Source organism: Rhinatrema bivittatum, chromosome 7 (assembly GCF_901001135.1).
Source record: "Rhinatrema bivittatum chromosome 7, aRhiBiv1.1, whole genome shotgun sequence".
In the NCBI taxonomy this organism is placed as follows: Eukaryota; Metazoa; Chordata; class Amphibia; order Gymnophiona; family Rhinatrematidae; genus Rhinatrema; species Rhinatrema bivittatum.
The window spans coordinates 122,185,389-122,205,522 of NC_042621.1; the positions used below are offsets into that span (position 1 = coordinate 122,185,389).

At 45.5% G+C, this 20,134-nt stretch overlaps 1 protein-coding gene across 2 annotated transcripts in view; it reads left to right on the top strand.

Annotated features, from left to right (window-relative positions):
- The window catches only part of PALD1 (phosphatase domain containing paladin 1), a 453,903-nt gene that overhangs the window by 225,461 nt on the left and 208,308 nt on the right, over positions 1 to 20,134 (top strand). For both annotated transcript variants that reach the window (XM_029609049.1, XM_029609050.1), the window contains exons 3-10: positions 1,920 to 2,022; positions 2,648 to 2,827; positions 4,966 to 5,130; positions 5,654 to 5,814; positions 9,200 to 9,275; positions 12,233 to 12,384; positions 17,659 to 17,755; positions 19,719 to 19,823. In XM_029609049.1, the coding sequence (XP_029464909.1) occupies positions 1,920 to 2,022; positions 2,648 to 2,827; positions 4,966 to 5,130; positions 5,654 to 5,814; positions 9,200 to 9,275; positions 12,233 to 12,384; positions 17,659 to 17,755; positions 19,719 to 19,823 (1,039 nt within the window). The remainder of the gene's footprint in view (positions 1 to 1,919; positions 2,023 to 2,647; positions 2,828 to 4,965; positions 5,131 to 5,653; positions 5,815 to 9,199; positions 9,276 to 12,232; positions 12,385 to 17,658; positions 17,756 to 19,718; positions 19,824 to 20,134) is intronic.

Below are 20,134 nucleotides of genomic sequence, written 5' to 3' on the forward strand. Positions count from 1 at the left end.
ACAACCCTGCCTTAGGGAAACGTGTGAGCCCTTAAAGAGATTGAATGCTGGTTGTTCACAAATAAATTAAATGAGAGACATGTCACTGGCCTGTCCTCAGATTTCACTGGGATAACACTGTTCGGCCTAGTGCTGAAATTAGGATTTTAGGAGTTTGGCTGCATTCAGCCTTAATGTTCCAGAAGCATATTAGCATAATTATTAAAACTTATGGAATATCCAATACTTACATCCCTGCTTACGTACAGAAGACTCGCGAAGTCTAGTCCAAACTTTAGTAATCCTTTGGATTGACTGCTCTAATTTGCTGCTAGATGGGCTACCAAAATGTGATTTACATAGGCTGCAGCTCATGCAAACTTCTGCAGATTGCAGGAGCTAGGCCTTGGGAGCATATACAACCGCTTCTAAAAGCTCTCTACTGGTTGCCTGGAGCCCAGAGAATACATTTTGAAATCTTACTTTTAGTTTTCCGAGTTTTACACAAGTGTGTGCTCCACTGCGTCTGTTAAATTCCTTTCATTTCTACCAACCACGATGAACCTTACGCTTATCACAGCAGACGATGTTTCAAACTGGTAGAAGCTAAATATGGAGATTTCTCTTATGCTGGCCCCTTGCTTTGGAACAGCGTACCTTTATCTGCTAGATTGATTTTTTTTAATTTTTTTTATTTTTAGAATGATGTGCAAAGCTTGGCTTTTTGTCAAAAGCTTTGAATGATTATTGCTGTTTCAAAGTGTGTATGGAATCCACTATTTTATGATTAATAATCTGCACTGATGTTTTATGTTTGCTTTTTGTTGAGAAGTTTGGTAGCTGTGATTTGGTCCAATTTTGACTGTCTTTCTCTCTGTGTTCAATGATTTTTGTCGATGATATAGTTATGTTGGCATTGTTCACCACTGTGTAGCGTAACAGGAGAGGCGGTGAATAAATCTTGAAATAAAATAAAAACAAACAAAAGAGAGCGCACCCGGGCTACAATACGGCACATTCTGCCAGTTGCCACTCTCCACTCACCAGTGAGTTACAAGTTGTGCCAGTATCTAAGGTTCTTCTTAAATGCCAATAAAAAAAAAAAAGAGACCATATAGGTCAAACCTAGCAGAAATGTTAGAGACGTGGCATCAAGACTGAGAGAAGAGAGTTTTGATTACTGACTTGGGGAAATAAATATTAACAATTGTCTTTTCTGAAATAAAACGAGCGCGGACTGAACGATTTCCACCTGGCAAAGATGTTAACTGCAGGTGTAGCGTGAAAGAGAAATTTTGCCTCCGCAGTTTCCTCTGGCACGGCTCGGAGTATTTGGGGGGGGGGGGGGATCAGTGGTGGGGGGTGCAATTGGTTTTAGTTGCCCCTCTGAGGGGGATGGGGAAGGAGTAGTTACTGTATTTTGTGTTTTAATGTTGTTGTCTTTTGATACATTGAAGTTATTTGAGTGTTGTATTTTGCTTTTGCTGGGTTCTCTTTGGAGGAGGGCAGTGTGTTAATAGAAAATGAAATGTAACTGCGGTCGCCCACGAGCTCCTGGTTGAGAGGAATCTGTTACTGAGTTTTCTGACACTGTACTTTTACTGGGGGGTCAGATATTGAGTGGGCCTAAAAATGTATTAACCTCCCCTAGCTGGTCTGCTTCCTTCAGGGTCGAGCTACATTGCTGTCCAAGAATGTTGTTTTTTTGTTTTTTTTTTACTTCCACAGACTGTGCTGCACCTAAGCTGGAAATAAACAGTTAACTATCTAGCATCTTCCATGTAAAATGTTTCTTATTTACTAGCAAGTAAAACTGCCTGTTTTCTTATTTTCAAGCCTCTGGATTATGTACAGCACTTTATAAAGAGAAGTCTCTGTCGCATAGTCGGCCCCTTACTTTGTAGGAAGGACTAATGTTCCATCTCCTTACTGACGTTTAGGTATAATTGCAAGGAGGAGTTTCAGATTCACGACGACCTGCATAAGGCCAATTACTCTGTGGGGAAGATCTCGGACACCATGCCTGAACACTACCTGGTGCAGGTAACAGTAAAAGATGTCCTGTTTGAATTGGTTTTTCTACATATTGGCCTTATTCACTGGGCTCTTGCTCATTCCTCACATCACTCACCACTTTCACTGCAGTGGAGTCTCTCAGTGGCTGAGAAAGAATTGGGGGAAATGCGGACTGCTTTTTTAAAAATAGGTCACATTACTTTCTTTGGTTGGGCTATTTTAAACACTGGATTATTTAGAGATCAGATTTTTAAAAGAAATATAAACTCAAGATAGGAAGTGTATCTCGGCTGGGATTCGATCAAATGCTATAGACAAGGCAACACAGATCTACCAATCTGCCAAAATTAGGTCATCGTAGTAGCCAATCCTCAGTCCTTCCTCTACTGCCGTTCTAACCCTGCCTCACCACCAGGGAGCGTTCATAACACTTATGTGAGGTATGTAGGACTGTCTCTCCACCATACTGAAGGAGTGTTTGTATTTATTATTATTTATTTATTGGCATTTGATATTCCGCTTCTTACCATGAATGGCCTCAAAGTGGATTTCAGTACATTTAAAGTAGGTTACAATACTGTTAGATCAACAAACAAGATTGGTTGAGGATCCATGTATTTAAACTCTTCATTTTATACCGTCTTACCCACAGGGTAAATATTTTCTGGTCCGTGACGTGTACGGCAGGTTGGATGTGTTGAACACTACAGGCAGCTGTGGCGCTCCGAACTTCCGCCAGGCCAAAGGAGGCCACCCTGTGTTTGGAATGGGCCAGCCCGGCCTGGCTGGGTTCCAGCAGGTGCTGCAGAAGTTGCAGAGTGAGGGACACAAGGTGTGTGCGACAGGGAAGACCAAGTCTCGTGGAGGAAAGAGATAAGAACTGCGTTTCCTTATTCTAAATTATTTCACACCAAGTCCTCTTTTTGAACAGGGTATGGCAGAAGAGGCACATTTTAATAACTAACTTCGCTCTGGGGGTATTAAATCTACCACCTTCGGGCATCACATCTACCCCAATGCCGGTGCAGAGCTTTTGGGCACACTAGGCGAATCTTCAGTCTTGCACACCCCCCCCCCCCCAAATTGACATTCGGGCACTCTGAGATTTTGCTAATCGCAACAATCATCATTACCCTCCTCGCCACCCCATCCTAAACAGTCCTGTAAAAACACATAATTGGAACCGGGGGAAGGACAATTTTCAAAAAGGGGTTTTTGAAGATTGCCTCACCCCCAAAAGCACCTGAAACGATGGATGGTTGAAAGGGAAAGTGGGCTTATGCTTCCCATTGGAGAATTGGTGCAAAGTCTGGGGGCAAAAGTACTCAAGGGCTTTGCACTGAAATGTAGCTTTGGAAATTGCCTCTATGCTTTGAAATATTAAACTTGCTTTTCATAATATACATAAGTTTCAGCCATCGTGTCCCGGTGATGGATGAATGTGTCATCTATGAATTTTGGGGTTAGATTGCGGCAGGAAAAGGATAGAGGAGATCGAAGCAGAGGGACTTGCACAAAGGTTGAGAAGGAGCCTTCTGAATGTAACTCTTGAAATTTGCAAGCTAAGGCCTTCTGAAATGTTATATCATGGGATAAGCTTTTTTTTTTTTAAAAGAGGGCTCCTGACAGGCCATGCAGTCGCATACTTCTCAGCCCACAGTCCGATATGTTTGCATCTCAGCTTGTCGGGTGGTCATAGGTACGCGCAGGCCTTTACTGGGCGCCAAACGAGGGAGTAAGAGCCCATACATTAGTGGCAATATCTATTGGGCGCAGACGTTCAGAAAAATTCCAAGCACGCCCCCAGGACGTCTCGTTTTATCAAGGTGGGCCAAAGCCTGTAATTTCTGCTGGCTGAGCATCTGCTTACTCGGGTGATTTAGGTGGGTTTACACTTTTTTTTTTTACCTGTGTAAAAGTTGCCCAAGTCTTTGAAAATGTACTCCATATGTACAATTTTAATATTTGGATAATCAAACAATGATGAAGCAACTACCTCTCCTAAATTAATCACAAAACAAAGGAGAGAGGAGACTAAATTCACTCAATACATCTAACCGTCGATGAGACGCTGAAGCGCCATTTTTGAATCCCTAGAGAGACCTTTAAGTTTGGTCCGGGGTACACGGAATATATTGGCCCGAATTGAGAGTTTACAATTCCCCTGAAGAAGACTGATACTTCAGTTGAAACATGATTCATGTTGGGATGGTTAAATTTAACAGCAATGCACTGTAGCTGCTTGATTGAAAACATTTACGGCTAAGTGTTCTATTTTTTGTATTTGATATTTAAAGAACGTTTAGTTCTAAGAAAGGTTGAATATTTAAAAATTTAAAAATTTATATGGTTATGGAATTGGTTTGAATAAAGGTAATTGGTGGGTGGACAAATGACAATAAATGATTATAAAAAGGAAGCTCTGTAAGCTGATAACAGCCTGTGGCCCATTGCGTGGCGAGAGGCTGCAGATTATACTATTTGAGCAATAATCTTTATGATATTGTCATGTGTTGGGTAACTAATTGTTGCACAAAAATCTTTTGAAAAATTGTAGGTTAGATGTATTGAGTGAGTTTAGTCTCCTCTCTCCTTTGTTTTGTGATCAATTTTAATATTTAACATTTATGTACAGAATAATTGTGGCCTAACATTCAAAGGTGTGGAGGGTGGGGGTGTAGATTTTCTTTTCTTCCTTGCACTGTTCTCCCTGAAATCAGCAATCCAAACAAACTGTCTGTGGGGGGATTTGAAGGCACACAAGGGGCACTGAGGGAAAAGAGGAAGGTAGAGGGGGAAGGAGCGGGGTTGGAGAGGCCAAGGTAGGGAAGAGAGGAAGAAAGAAAGATGAAAATAAGTAAGAAAGAGAGCAAAAGAGGATAGAGAGAGAGAGGGAATGGGGGACCTGGAGACTACCCCTACGTTTGTCCTCACTTCCATCCCTGGACTCAGCGCATTGTCTTGCTGCAGGAGTGCCTCTTCTTCTGTGTGCGGGAGGAGCCAGTCGTGTTTCTGCGCCTTGAGAACGACTTTGTACCGTACACCCCCAGAAGGAAGGAGAACCTACACGAGAACTTGCACAGCTTGGGCAAGGGCAGCTGTGTGCAGAATATGGAGCTTGCCATCCGGAAGGAGGTGAGGCACGGAAGGAGCAGAGGGAAGACCCCGCTGGAGAGGCTGATAGGGGTGGAGATGGTATCGGTAGAACATGGGTTTTGGGAGGTTCTGGCGGGTGGGGGGAGGGGTGGAAGTGCTCCAGCATAGAGTCAGCAGCTGGTGGAGGGGTCGGGCCTGGCTCCGGTAGAGAAGCTGCCCAAAAGGAGAAAGCAAAGGGAGGTTGCTGGTTCCTGTGGGAAGTGTCTGGCTGTGTCCCAGTTAGAGATTAGCTAGGGCAATATTGTTATCAGTGCAAAAATTAAGTACAACAGTTAGTGCCTTGTGGTGGTGGGAAGGAAGGAGCTCAGTGGAGGAGGAGTCTGCGTTTGAGAGACCCCCGCATAGAGCTGTGTGGCGGGTCTTTCATAAATCCGCTTTGTATGTGCACTGTAAGAGCGTAGATATGGGTTACCCAGAGCTACGAGATCTTGCCGAGCACTTGGGGCAGGAGGGGAGGTTGTAAATAAGTTTCTGTGATTATTTTTTTTTTCCCTTTCCTTAGCTGCATGACTTTGCCCAGCTGTGTGACAGCAGTTATTATGTCTATAATGACATTGAACATTTTAAAGATGAACCTCACGCTATTCAGATTCACTGCGAGGAGGATATCCAGGTTACCGAGGAGGTGTACAACAGACCGGTCTTCTTACTTCCTGCATACAGGTACGGTCAGGCAGGCGGGCTTACGCCAGCCCCCTCCCCCCCCCCCCCCCCCCCCCCCTCCACAGCTTATCTCCTTTTCCTGGCGATACTGCAGAGATGGGCCGTCTCACTATTCTCAGCCGTGCCTGCTTCTACAGAGATCATCCCGGAGATGGGTTCAGTACAGGGACTGGTTTTCTGTTCGCTGCAAGCAGGACGCGTGGCATGCAGAAAGCAATTAGGAGACGGGGGTCAGCTGTGAAGGGGCAGAAACGTTTCTGCCTACTTCTGTTCCTGCTGTCGAGGGACAATTACCTGTCTCGGCGGCAGATTGCCCTTCTCTGCCCGGTTAAAATCCCACGCCTGCTTTCATCGCTCATGCACTTTTAGCCCGGGTTAATGAAGAGGTGTTCCCCGGGGGGGGGGGAGTGTTAGATTGGGGGAGAAAAACAGCAAGTGTTTTTCACAATTTCAAAAGTTTACGAGCCTGCACAGATAGCACGCACATTCCGCTCACTGATTTTCCCCCACATAGTTTTCCTGTTTGAAAATTAGCTACAAAGTAGATGTGGCAAAAGGAACCGCCTACTCTGCAACTACCCAGGTGTCCCCCATAAAGTAAAGGCTTCTCCTCCTGATCTAATCCAGCAATCGCTGGGGTGAGGCGGAGGGAGATGGGCTGTAAACCTGACCTGTGGTTAAAGGATGAATTTTGCAGGCTTCTGGTTTCCAGGTTATTCTTCCGGGAATCAGGGGCAGGAGAAGGGGAGGGCTGGACTGAAGACTGTACCAGCTCTTCAGATCTTTGAAATCTTTTGTTCGCCATTCTGAGGTGACATCAACAGCAGCAGTCAGCTGGGAACTGGAAGAGTCCATGCGCATCATCTTCAAATCTGTGGTCCGGTGGAGGAAATCAAGAAACTCACGGCACTCATACGTGAGGCTATGGAGAGAGTTTGCTATGGGCTATTTGGGATGTGTATTTGGAAACTTGCATTTTGTTGGAATTTTAGTTATGAATATTCTTCTGGCAACCGTGATCGCAGAATTTGCTAGCAAAGCTTGGAATGGCACGGCCCGTGCTCTACGAATTAAGCAATACACAGAAATCTTGCCCTAGATACCCGTGGCAAACTTGTGTGACGATTAGACGCAGAGCAAAAAAAAAATGCAGTGGTTATTAGAAAGCAATAGTGCGTTGCAGGAAGGGCAACCGCACCCAATGATATCCACTCCCTCTACTTTTGACTGTCTGGCATGTTTTTATTCAATGTGTCGGACGGTCAAAAACAGGATGGAAGAAACTGTTATACCTGTTTAAAATTAACATTTGGTACATTAGAGACAGTTTATTGAGTTGTTTGTAACATAAAATATTCAGATGAAACCTAAAAGTGCTGTAATAGTTAAAATAAGAATAAACAATAAACCAAGCAAGATGGCTGCACTTTGAGAGGATGCGTCAGCTGCACTCACCAGGGCTGAGGACCTTTGTGGTGCTCAGGAGGAAGGTAGTATGTGAGACCACTTCCGGGTTGCTGACAACAGCAGGCGAACTTGAAGGGCTCAGCCTAGCGGTAGCAGAGAAGGTGGTGGACCCTTCCTGGCTTTTGCAAGCCACGCTTCTGCTTCTGATTTTAGCTTCCTGCGGCCTGAAGTCTTCTGCTCAGTTTGGCTTTGTTCGGGCAACTGTTCTGAGGAGCCCTAAAGCCATCCTGAGGGGAGGGGGTGAGCCTTGGTGGCCTGCAGCACAGGTGGTGCAGCTTGGCTTGAGGCTGATTACTGGAGAGTCTGCAACTCTGGGCGAGAATTCAGTTCTTGTATCAGCCAGAACGATACAGAAAGATACCTCTATGTCAGAACTTTCTCAGATTCTTAAGGACTTTGAGGGTCAGGGGTCTCTATTGGATACCTGCTGTGAAATGATGCATTCAGTGGAAAGATTACTTTGGTTCAGCATACTTATGCCTCATGGATACCGTAATCTTGCAAAATTCAGAAAATAGGCTGAAATGTAGACATTTTTTTCTGCTTAATTTCCCAAGAGTATATAATATTGCTGGGTTTCACCCATTTTAGTGTTTAAAGGAGAACTTTAGAAGTACCTCTGGCATCAGTACCTCCATGAATTTCTGCTTATTGTGTACCTTTTAAGAGAAAAGACTGACCTGGGCTTGATACATTTCAAACAGCTCTGAGTAGTGAATTTGGAGTGTTCTTTAGGTAAAGCCTCTTTCAGCCTCCTCCCAGAGTCTGTAGAAAGGCCACGCTGTCTGTATCTCTGAAGCTATTTTTTTTTGCTAGAAAAGATCAGAAATTTCCCGGTCAGACAATAAGAATCTTTCCAGATGTGATCGGAAAGAGACAAAATGCATCGCTAGAATTTTTGTCTTTATGGCCACAGGCCCTTGCCTTGGGTGAGCTTTTCTTTTAGAAATACCCTTGCAAATGTAAAGCGGATTACCAGCAGAATTCGTAGTCCTTTTTTTTTTTTTTTTTTTTTTTAACTTGTTCATGGATCTGAATTTTTGAAGTTCCATCATTCACTACATTCTTTAGGATATGGTGGGGGGTTTTTCCTCCTTTTTCTCTGAATCTTAGTTCCTGTATGGTGTATTTTTGTTTAGTGACTTTTGTGCAAAAAAAACCAAAACTCTAAAAAAAAATCTCCAATAACCAAAGGCTGGCCTGATGGCTTGATAGCAGTGTTGCCTGGACCTGGGTTCGATTCCCAGATCTGGTTTTCTGTCCCCTAGCTGGCCGGGGTTCGGGGTGCTATGGAGGCAGCGTTCGCTGCCCCTGGGAGGGGTTAACATTCATTGTGCAATGATGACACCTAGTGGCCAGATTGGTGATCACGATTGCAGGATTATAGGAAGGAGCCATGGTGCTTGGCTCCTGCTGAGGACTTGGCTTGAGAGTTGGGAGAGGGATGGAGAAAAGGGGAGAAACCCCTGAGTAGTTGCAGTGGCAGGCCGGTTCTCTTTGAACTGGAAGGCCAAAGTTGCAGGAGGAATCTGCTGTGTCCAGAAAAACAAAACATCACAAAAAACACCAGAATCCCCACTGAAGTACATGTGTGGATTTCAAACCATAAAGCTAAAACAAATCCCAGTCCTTTAGTGGACTCACTGGTGAAATACAGTTTCAGGTCCACTGAGGCTCCTGAGAGAGTCCGTGCAATAACATCGCTCCTGTGCCCTGCACCCTGCATCTCTGTGCATTTGGATATCCGTAGTACTGATTTTTCAAAAGTTAGAAGCAGGGACTACAAAGTTCAAAACCGAGACTGGTTAAAAGTCTCCTTCCTTGAACTGGGTCTCTTCACAGCTCTGCCCTGGGTAAATGTCGACGGTGTTTCCGTACTGCAGTGCCTGATAGCTGTCGCTTCTTTCCCCTGCGGCAGGTACCATCGGCTGCCGTTGCCTATGGATGGAGCCCCCTTGGAGCAGCAGTTCGATGCCTTTGTTAGTTTTCTCAGGGTAAGTGTCACACATAAAACCAGATAATCTATGCACAAATTTAGAGTCTGGATTTGCTTCCGCTCACAAATAGCCGGCAAAACTGTTAAGCACATACTGCCAGGAAGACATTGGGGAGGGTAACTTTCAAAACAGTTTACATGCATCCAGCCAGGGGGGGAGTCTGGAGAAACGTACACACGGAACAAGAGGCATTGCAGGGTGGAGGAGGGGTGGGGGTGGGGGACGTCTTTCTACAAGCTTGTGATTTCCGCGTGTCTGCATATAAAGGCACACACAGGGAGATGCACCTGTTCAGGAACAAGTGCGTCCTTCCAGCGCGTGTGTCTGTAGGTGTGTCGGCAGTACCCAAAGATTTTCAAAGCGTCCACGTGCGCATGAGTCTGCTTTAAAAATCTGGGGGTGGGGGTGGGCTATTGAAAATTACCACGGGTGGCGATCTCATTTTTAGAGCAAAGTCCTCGCATTAATTGGCCATCTGAAAAGAGCCCTGGCCTGTTAGCCGCCCTGAGCGAAGTCGTTTTTCTCTGGCTCCTGTAGTTTTTATTTTTGGTGGGGGGGGGGGGGGGGAAGAGGAAAAACATGCATGCAGATGGCATTTTCAAATCTTCATGCCTGCTTTTCCAGCAGAATCCGCAACGCACAAAAAGAAGTGGGCATGACCGTGCGCCCTTTGTGCCCACAGCAAATCTCAAAGCGAAACGTTGGAAATTGGTGCCAAGCATATGTGGTCTTTGTCCCAGTGTGAACATTGTGACAGCTGCCCCCTAAATAAATAGATTGGATGTCGGCGAGGAGTGGGCCTCAGTGATTAAAGGGGAAGGTGGTTATTTTGTTGGGCCAAGTGGAGGTTGTGTCATCTTCTGTTCACTTGCCTGCTTCCCCGGCACGCACACAGGCCACTCTCCTGTGCAAGCGATTCACTATTCAAATGAGGCCCGGCGGTAAAAACAGGCAAAAGGAGCGGCGGCTGTCAGCGGGTTTCACAGCCGACGCTCAATTTTGCCGGCGTCGGTTCTCGAGCCCACTGACAGCCACGGGCTTGGAAACCGGACGCCAGCAAAATTGAGCATCCGGTTTTCGACTCGACAGCCTCGGGCCGACTTCAAATATTTTTTTTATTTTTTATTTTTTTTACTTTTGGAAACTTTCGGGACCTCCAACTTAATATCGCCATGATATTAAGTCGGAGGGTGCACGGAAAAGCAGTTTTTACTGCTTTTCTGTGCAATTTCCCGGTGCCCGAAGAAATTAGCGCCTACCTTTGGGTAGGCGCTAATTTCTGAAAGTAAAATGTGCAGCTTGGCTGCACATTTTGTTTTCTGAATTGCGCGGGAATACCTAATAGGGCCATGAGCATGCATTTGCATGTTGCGGGTGCTATTAGGTTCGGGGGGGTTGGACGCGCGTTTTCGGCCCTTTACTGAATAAGGGGTAATGCTAGCACGTCGAAAATGTGCGTCCAATGGTGGGTTAACAGTGCGCTCCGTCAGAGCGCACTGTACTATATCGGCCCATTAGAGATTCCCTGAAACATACAGTTTGACCAGGGGAGTCCATGCTTTGGCGCACGGCTGTGTGTCTGTCACTATGGGCCTCATTTTCCAATATCGCATTGGTAACGCATTAGGGGGCGTTACCAATGCAAATGAGGCTTCTTTCGTGCAGTGGGAAAACATCGCGTGCGGCGATGTTTTCGCCATTCACGAAAACAGTAGCGCAATTCACGATGTTTGCCCAGTGTGCGATGATTCTTTGGGTGTTTCATCGCAGTGAGAGAGAGAGAGAGAGACTTACTATAGTGCCTATGCCCTAGACAGGTATTTAAACCACTATGGGAGGGCCACCTACTAACTCGGGGTGGGGATTAGGTATGAGCGTCGGGGGTTGGGGGCCACTTTCGCATTCCACATGAGACCTACGGAAAGAACAGTGGTCTCTAGTGAAGATTTGCTGGCCGTCGGAGTGAGGAAACTCACTCCAAGAGGAGATTTGGGCTACGTTCTCTCCACCTAGCTTGTTGTTGCCATCAAGCTAGGTGGAGAGAACGTAGCCCAAATCTCCTCTTGGAGTGAGTTTCCTCACTCCGACGGCCAGCAAATCTTCACTAGAGACCACTGTTCTTTCCGTAGGTCTCATGTGGAATGCGAAAGTGGCCCCCAACCCCCGACGCTCATACCTAATCCCCACCCCGAGTTAGTAGGTGGCCCTCCCATAGGGGTTTAAATACCTGTCTAGGGCATAGGCACTATAGTAAGGCTCCTTTTCCACTCTCTCCGGGGTCTGGTCTGCCTTCTTTACCTTGGCTTTAATATCTCAGTTCTGTGCTCAGGGCTTGTACAACTCTCAGGGATTCGTATGCTGGCAGGCTGCCAGTATTCATGACTAATTCCCATGGTTTTCTAGGTCTGCAGGATTTCTCCTTAGGTTTGCTTGATCGCCGTGTTGAGGTCGCCGCACCTCTTGACATCCAGCTCATAACTGGCACAGGAAATCTTACCGGGCCAGTCTCTTCTCTTGCCTCTAGTGGTCCATACTGCTTGCGAGGCAGAACCTGACAGAAATCTCTCAGGAGGATACTGCCACAGCAGGCCCCTCTCTGGTACGTGGCCCAGGCCCGAGCAAACAGGTTCTCCCTCAAAGTGTGCGGTCACGCATCTCAGGAGAGCAAACCTGACCACTGAGTGCTGCTGCAGTGCTGCCCGAGGCTTTTTTCTCTGCTTCAGTCCAGTTTGGGGGGTATTTGAGTGCAGATACCCCTCCTCTGCTACCTTACATATCAGACCATAAATCTAATATCTTTTTTTATTTTATCAGGGTGAAGGTTAGGGGCTATGGAGCTGCCAATGGCTTGCTAGCCCCCCTTTCTAAATGTGAATAGGATGCACTGCTGGCTGAATGAGGCATTTCAGTGTGGAAGGGCATCTGGGCTGACTTGTCTTTGCTGCTGTTCTCAGGAGAGCCCAGAACTGCTGCTGCACACGAACCCCAGCACTACTGCCCCGGCTCTGCTCTTCAGCTGCCAGACTGGCGTTGGCAGGACCAACCTAGCCATGATTCTTGGCATCCTCATGCTGTGCCGCCGCAAGGGATCTCTGGAGAAGCAAGCGTGAGTATCCCAGCAGGAGGTGCCACTTGCTCACTTGGAACAGATCTGGGATAAAGGTGGCATATTGTTCCTTCTTATGGAATCTGTCGTGCAATGTTAATGAAATACTTGGTGCTTGGCATATGACAATGGCCGTACAATAGCATGGAATGTCCATATAATCTCTTTGGCACAGCTCTGAAAGAACTTTGTGAAAAGGCTGAGATGTGAAGTATCAGGGACTTTGTTGCATGATTCTTAAAAAAAAAATAAAACAAAATGGGCATTCACAGTACCAGGAACTGTGCCATGGTGGAAGCATATAAACTGTACAGCTGTTGACCTTAGATACAGAACAGCGTTTTGAGTCTTTTATTTTCTTGCTCTGCAGGTGGCAATAATTTCTGAAACAAAAGCCGGTGAGCCGAAAGACTGGGTTGTTTTTATTAGACGTTGCAGTTTAATTTTGAAAGGCTGATTTAAAATCCTGAAAAAGCTTCAAACGTTTGCTTATGGGCAGTCATACTGTGGAAAATTTTGAAAGACTTAGAAAGCTGTGCAGGTAAAATTCAGGGTTATGCAGGTAGAACGGCTGAATCCAACCAAGTGCATTTTCAGTGAGCTAAAATTATCCACCTGCTTGATACTCCTGTTAAAATATCTCCCTCTTATGGATGTTCTCCTCAATATATTAAACTGACATCTGTTCAAAGAACCAATAACACCCTGGATATGCCATCTTGTTCCAAGCCACCAGGAACATTAGTTCTCATTTTTTAAGCTTTCTTTCCAAAGCATTCTGGGTTTTGTAGTCCTGTGCTTCATGTTGCCAGATATAGACCTTCAGTTCCCAGGATGCTGCGAGCTGGAAGTTAAACAGAAGGAGGGTGATATTCAAAAGCATTTATCTGAATAACCCTTAAGTTATCCAAATAAATTCCGACTTTTGAATATCATTTGCACTTACCAAGATAAATTTTATCCAGATAAAAATGTATCTGGATAAGTGTGCTGCGGATTTGGGAGTGTTCCGAATTGGACTGATGATTGTTTTGAGCTCTTGGCTATGGTAATGGGTTTAGTTGGTTCTGGGTGGGACAGAAGGGTTAGGGTTGCTAATATTTGGACAATTTTGGGGAGGGGAGGGAAGCACTTCGGGCCTATAGACCTGCAACAATTTCTAAATATTTTTGGGGTGGAGGCATGAAAGGTGATTGGCCAACAGGTTTCACTAGGTTGGGGAGATGGGGAATTGGGTTGCTAGGCAGTAAATTGCTACGTAAGTGGCTATATTTGAACTGGGTTTTTTATATGCACATAATTGTTTTCAAAAATCACGCCCTTAGGGGCAGATTTTCAAAGGGGTACGTGCACGTAAGTCCCGGGGCTTTGCTTGGGGGCATGTCGGGGGCATGTTGGGGCGTGGTGCTGGCCCCGGGGCATTCTGGGGGCGTGGCTGAGGCTTCCAAAACTGCTCCCAGGCCGGGTAATGGCGCGCCAGCAGCCGGTCCGCGTGTGCGAGTTACACCTATTTCAGGCAGGCATAACTTTTAAAATAAAGGTGGGGGTGCAATTTAGTTAGGGCTGGGGGGTGGGTTAGGTAGGGGGAACAAAAAAAAAATTCCCTCTGAGGCCACTCTGATTTCGAAGTGGCTTCGGAGGGAAGGGGCAGCGCGTGCAGGGCTCGGCGCGCGCAAGGTGCACAAATGTTCACCCCCCTGCGCGCTCCAACCCCGGATTTTAAAAGATACGCGCGGCTACGCGCGTATCTATTAAAATCCGGCGTACTCTTGTTTGCGCAGGGTTGTGCGAACAAAACTACACCCGCGCGCTTCTTATAAAATCTATCCCGTAATGTCCACAAACAGACTAAGGAACTACAGAAGGATCTTGCAAGACTGGAGAATTGGACATTTAAATAACAGACGAAATTTAAGGTGAACAGATGCAAAGTGATGCACATTGGGAAAAATAACCCCAGTTTTAAATACACAAAGTTGGGTACCACATTAGGAGTCATCACCCAGGCAAAGGATCTTGGAGTCCTTGTGGACCATACATTGAAATCCTCAGCTTTGAGTGAGACATTGGCAAAAAAAAAAGCAAACAGAATAAAACGGAGATTATCATAATATCTCTATATCAATCTAGGATGTGACTGCACTTTGATTACTGTGTGCATTTCTGGTCACCGCATCTCAAAATAAAATATAGCAGAAAAGGTGCAGAGATGGGCAACGAAAATGATAAAGGGGGTTGAATGATTTCCCTATGAAGAAAGGCTAATCAGTTTAGGGCTCTTCAGTTTTGAGAAGAGGTGAATGAGAGGGGATATGATGGAGGTTTATAAGATCATGAATGGAGCTGGAACAAGTTATAGGGATTATTTATTTAGTATAAGGGTAATGGTTCCCAACCTTTTTCATGCCATGGCACAGCCGGCACTGGGTTCACTTCATCATGGTACTCTCATCTCCTTTCCTTCCCCCTTCACTCACAGCTCTCTGGTGTCATCACCTTTCCAACCACTTCCCTGGCACCATCACCTTCCTTCCAAGCCACTCCCCTAGCATCATCACCTTCTTTTGTTTTCTCCCACACTATCATCACCTTCCCTTCCCTCTGCCCTCACCTCTTAGCATCATGACCTCCCTTCCCTCTTCCCATCCTACACACAATCCTCCTCTGGTTTTATCTGTCTTCTTTCCCACCTGAAATCACCTCCAGTGGGCAGCAGCAATTGAGCAAGCAGTGCCTCTTACCTGCTACTGCTGCCTCCCCCTCCTCTGTTGGCTTCCCTGTTGAAATGGAACTACGAGAGGCCCCTTGGTCTTGCGAAACCCACCTGCCCAGCACAATTCGGACTTCAGAGGGAAAGCTGGCAGAGTAGCAGGTGGCAGTAGGTAAGACATGCTACTTGCATGCGGACTCCTCCTTCCAGCGGGAAGAAATAGTGCAGGGAAACGAGAGAGGGGATGACTCTGTTGTTGCCAGTGATAGCTATGGCCTGCCCACATCCCTTCTGTGCCGGTTGGCTGCAAATTTGCCGGCACACCTGAGTTCCCCCATACCACACTAGTGCACGGTGGTGACTGGATGGTAACAGTATAGTTTGAAATAGGGCCATGTTCTCATCACTCTCATTGAGGGAATGAGATTACTAATGGGTCCAGGGGGGAGCAAGCCTGCTGATTTTTCTCAATCTCAGCTGCTTTTGACATAGCTACCAAACTTTGGTGACCAGATAGTCAAATTTAGGCATTGGAGGCAGTGAGTGGGAGGGGGGGACAGCTACCAAAACTGGTTTAACTCATCAACAAATTCTAGATAATAGCCTGGGGCACGGCATCTTCTGAAACGTGGCCCCTGTACGGAGGCATACCCTATACTCTCCACTGTTCCCTATCCTCTTCAGAGTATAGCTCCAACTCCTTGCTATCATCAGTGGAAACTTTCAGCCTCTAAAGTCTACATCTATCCAGGGACACAGGGATCTTCCTTCCACGGCAGGCCACATGGGATAATGCTCCTCAACTGATACCTCAAGGCAATAACAAACAGAATGACTACCAAGCAACTTCAGTTAAACAAGGAAAGAAAGAGATCCTATGAGAAAGCAACTTCCATAGCCACAAAAGACACCCACAGCATGAGGTCAAAAGCCTAGGAATCATTCCTGACTCTGCCATCACTAGGGAGAGGCAAATAGCAGTAACAAAGCGTTTTGGCATCTCTGTATAGTAAAATAACTGCATCCCTTCCTACAACAATCATGCAATCAGTAGTATTCCCCCACCTAAACTACTGCAGTGACATCTACATGGGGTGCTTAAAGGAAAACGGCCAAACAATAGTCACTATAAAACACTGCTCCCAGAGCCATCACCAGCAGCAGAAAACGGCAATGGGCTTCTCCCCTCCTGATTTCTCTGCGCTGGCTTCTGACCTCTCGACGCATTCAGTTTGAAGCAATGAAAGGCATCCGTCCTATTAATCCGATGAAGGTAAAAGGGCACAACCTGTGCTCAATCCAAAAACATCTGATCACAACACCCCTCAAAACTGTTCGGCTGAAAAAAAAAACACGAGCCAGAACTTTCAAGAGTGCAGTCCCAGAATTGTGAAACTCACTTCTCCCAGCCCTTTACCCCCCCTTGAGAGCCACTAATGGCTGCCTGGCTTTTCATCGTCAACTGAAGACCTAACTCTCTGGCTAAAAGAGCCAATGGGCCACAGGTTAACAGACAACTTCATGTTAGACCAGGGATAAGCAACGGTGGTCCTCAAGTGCCGCAGACAGGACACGTGTTCAGGACATCCGCGGTGAATATGCATGAGAGAGATCTGCATGCATGGCATTAATTGTATGCAAATATATTTCATGCATATTCATTGTGGATATCACAACCGCCCAATCCTCGCGTGCTGTTTGCGGCACTTGAGGACTGAAGTTGCCACCCTCTGTGTTAAGCAAACAAATTTCTGCACACTTCTAAGGGTGCTGTATAAAATGTCCTAGCAATTATTCTGATTAGGAATTATTATTAGAGACAGTGTATGCCAAGCCTTCGATTTTCACTACGTACTATCTTATAGTGATCCAGAATGGAACCTCGTTACTTCTCATTTTTAATTGTGATACACTTTGAAATGTCTGACTGGCCATGAAAGAATAGAAATCCAAAATTAAATCAAACCTTTGGACTAGGGGTACAATGCATGAAACTAGCTGATAGCATATTTAAAACTATTTTAAGAAAGTATTTTTTCAGTCACAGCAATTAAGTGAGAGGATGTGGTCAAGACTATTAGTAAATAGTTTAGAGAGGACAGGTCCATTAACAGTTATCAAGCTATGGATCAAAACCTCTTACTTCTGGGAGTGAGCGACAGGGAATTAATCACCCCATTATGTTCTGCCAAATACTTCCAAATATCCCGGATTGGCCAGTGTTGGGATTCTGGGCTTGATGTGCCTTGGCACTTGTTACTACCTACTGGGGCTGATTTTCAAAGGCCTACGTGAGTAAATGACATTCATTTGGGTGCCAAATGGTCTGCATGGGCCAGAGGACAGTCACGGTGGGGAGGTGCATGTGGGGGAGGCCTTGTCAGCCCGCCAGTTTTTTGAAGAGCTTTTTCAGCTAGTTGTTCTTGTGTTGATTAGACTTCCTTCACCATACTGGCTTTTCTCTTTTCTTTTGCCAGCCTTTTCCACTCAAGCATCACTTTTTGAACTAGATAGTAAAAAAACGAATATTCATTTTGTGCTCCCTATATCTATTTTTTTCTTAGTGACGCTGAACACACTAGTTCGCCACCTAGGCAACGGTTTCGGGTTATTCAGAGCTTTGTTGATATGATACCGAATGGGCAGCAGATATTAGAGGAGGTAAGTGTGTGTGTATGTGTTTATTAGTCACATTAGTCCCTTCTCAGTGGAAGGGAGTGGCCAGTGGAGTGCCTCAGGGATCTGTATTGGGACCCTTAATTTTCAACATATTTATAAATGATCTGGAAAGAAATACGACGAGTGAGATAATCAAATTTGCAGATGATACAAAATTGTTCAGAGTAGTTAAATTACAAGCAGATTGTGATAAATTGCAGGAAGACCTTGTAAGACTGGAAAATTGGGCATCGAAATGGCAGATGAAATTTAATGTGTATAAGTGCAAGGTGATGCATATAGGGAAAAATAACCCATGCTATAATTACACGATGTTAGGTTCCATATTAGGTGCTACAACCCAAGAAAGAGATCTAGGTGTCATAGTGGATAACACATTGAAATTGTCGGTTCAGTGTGCTGCGGCAGTCAAAAAAGCAAACAGAATGTTGGGAATTATTAGAAAGGGAATGGTGAATAAAACAGAAAATGTCATAATGCCTCTGTATCGCTCCATGGTGAGACCGTACCTTGAATACTGTGTACAATTCTGGTCGCCGCATCTCAAAAAAGATATAATTGTGATGGAGAAGGTACAGAAAAGGGCTACCAAAATGATAAGGGGAATGGAACAGCTCCCCTATGAGGAAAGACTAAAGAGGTTAGGACTTTTCAGCTTGGAGAAGAGACGGCTGAGGGGGGATATGATAGAGATGTTTAAAATCATGAGAGGTCTAGAATGGGTAGATGTGAATCGGTTATTTACTCTTTCGGATAATAGAAAGACTAGGGGGCACTCCATGAAGTTAGCATGTGGCACATTTAAAACTAATCGGAGAAAGTTCTTTTTTACTCAACACACAATTAAACTCTGGAATTTGTTGCCAGAGGATGTGGTTAGTGCAGTTAGTATAGCTGTGTTTAAAAAAGGATTGGATAAGTTCTTGGAGGAAAAGTCCATTACCTGCTCTTAAGTTCACTTAGAGAATAGCCACTGCCATTAGCAATGGTAACATGGAATAGACTTAGTTTTTGGGTACTTGCCAGGTTGTTATAGCCTGGATTGGCCACTGTTGGAAACAGGATGCTGGGCTTGATGGACCCTTGGTCTGACCCAGTGTGGCATGTTCTTATGTTCTTATTATGGAAAATGGCAAGTTAGTCCTTTCGCATATTAACCTGATGTAGCTAAATTCTGTGCAATGCACGCACAGAAAAGTTATGTGATGGGTGCAGTATGTGTGAATAAGAGGCATATGGTGGGTGCAGTATGTATGTGGGTAAGGCACATGTTGTTTCTGCCCACATGATGTGTGTCTAGAAAGGACATGTGGGAGGACATGAAGTCTGAGTGTGTCGCTGAAAGAGGCACATGGTGGAAGTGACATGCATGGAAGAAGTATGTGGCAAGCACAAAATGCTTGAAAGAGGCCTATGGTGTGTTATGTGTGCATGAAAGGTAGATGCTGGGCATGAGGTATATATATGGAGCAGATATAGCAGTTGGGCTGTTTGAATTGGTACTGATGGTAGCTCTGTATGGTGGTGTCAGGGATGCTGGTTTTGGTGCCGCTGCTAGTCTTGTTGATGGTGTTGGTATTGGTTGTGTGTTTTGATGACAGTGCTGCTATGATGTTGATGGTGGTTGCGTAGCTCGACCTTGTGGTGGTGCTAGTGGAGATGGCATTGCTGTTGGTGCTGATAGCACTTTTGTTGTTGGTGATGCTGGTATAATGGATTTTTGTTTGGTGTGACGCTTGCTGTGATGCTGCTGCTAATGATGGCATGGATCCTGGCACAACTGATGATGATGGTGGTGGTCTTGCTGCTAGTGCGATGATGGAGGTGGTAGTTTCTGTATGTGCGGGTGCTGAAGCTTTTGTTGAGATTAATAATGGGGGTGATGAGACAAAAGTGAAGAAGTCATTGTCTCTTGATTGATCTTCCTATGATTGATTTTTTGCAGGTGGATAGCGCCATAGCACTATGCTCTGAAATGCATGACATCAAGGAAGCAATCTATGAATACAAGAAGAAACTGGAAGGTATCGGAGAGGATTACCAGATTCAGGTATCACAGGGGCAGTCCTAATGACAGATTGCATTTCTAGAAGACAAGTCTGGGGGCCTACTTAATTAGAAGGAGGGGATGGTTTTCAATCAGAACTGGCCTGGTGACTCAGTGACAGTGATGGTCGCTGCCAAGCAGCAGGTCCCCAGCTCAGTACCTGCATAGGGCCTTCCGTCGCCTGGGATAGCCAGGGCTGTGGATGCCTCAGAGCCAGCTTTCAAAGCCCCTGCAGTGGAGGGAGAGTCATTGTAAAGGATTATATCTAGTGGCTGGATTTAGAGCCCATGATGCAGGCTTCTGGCTCCCAGCCT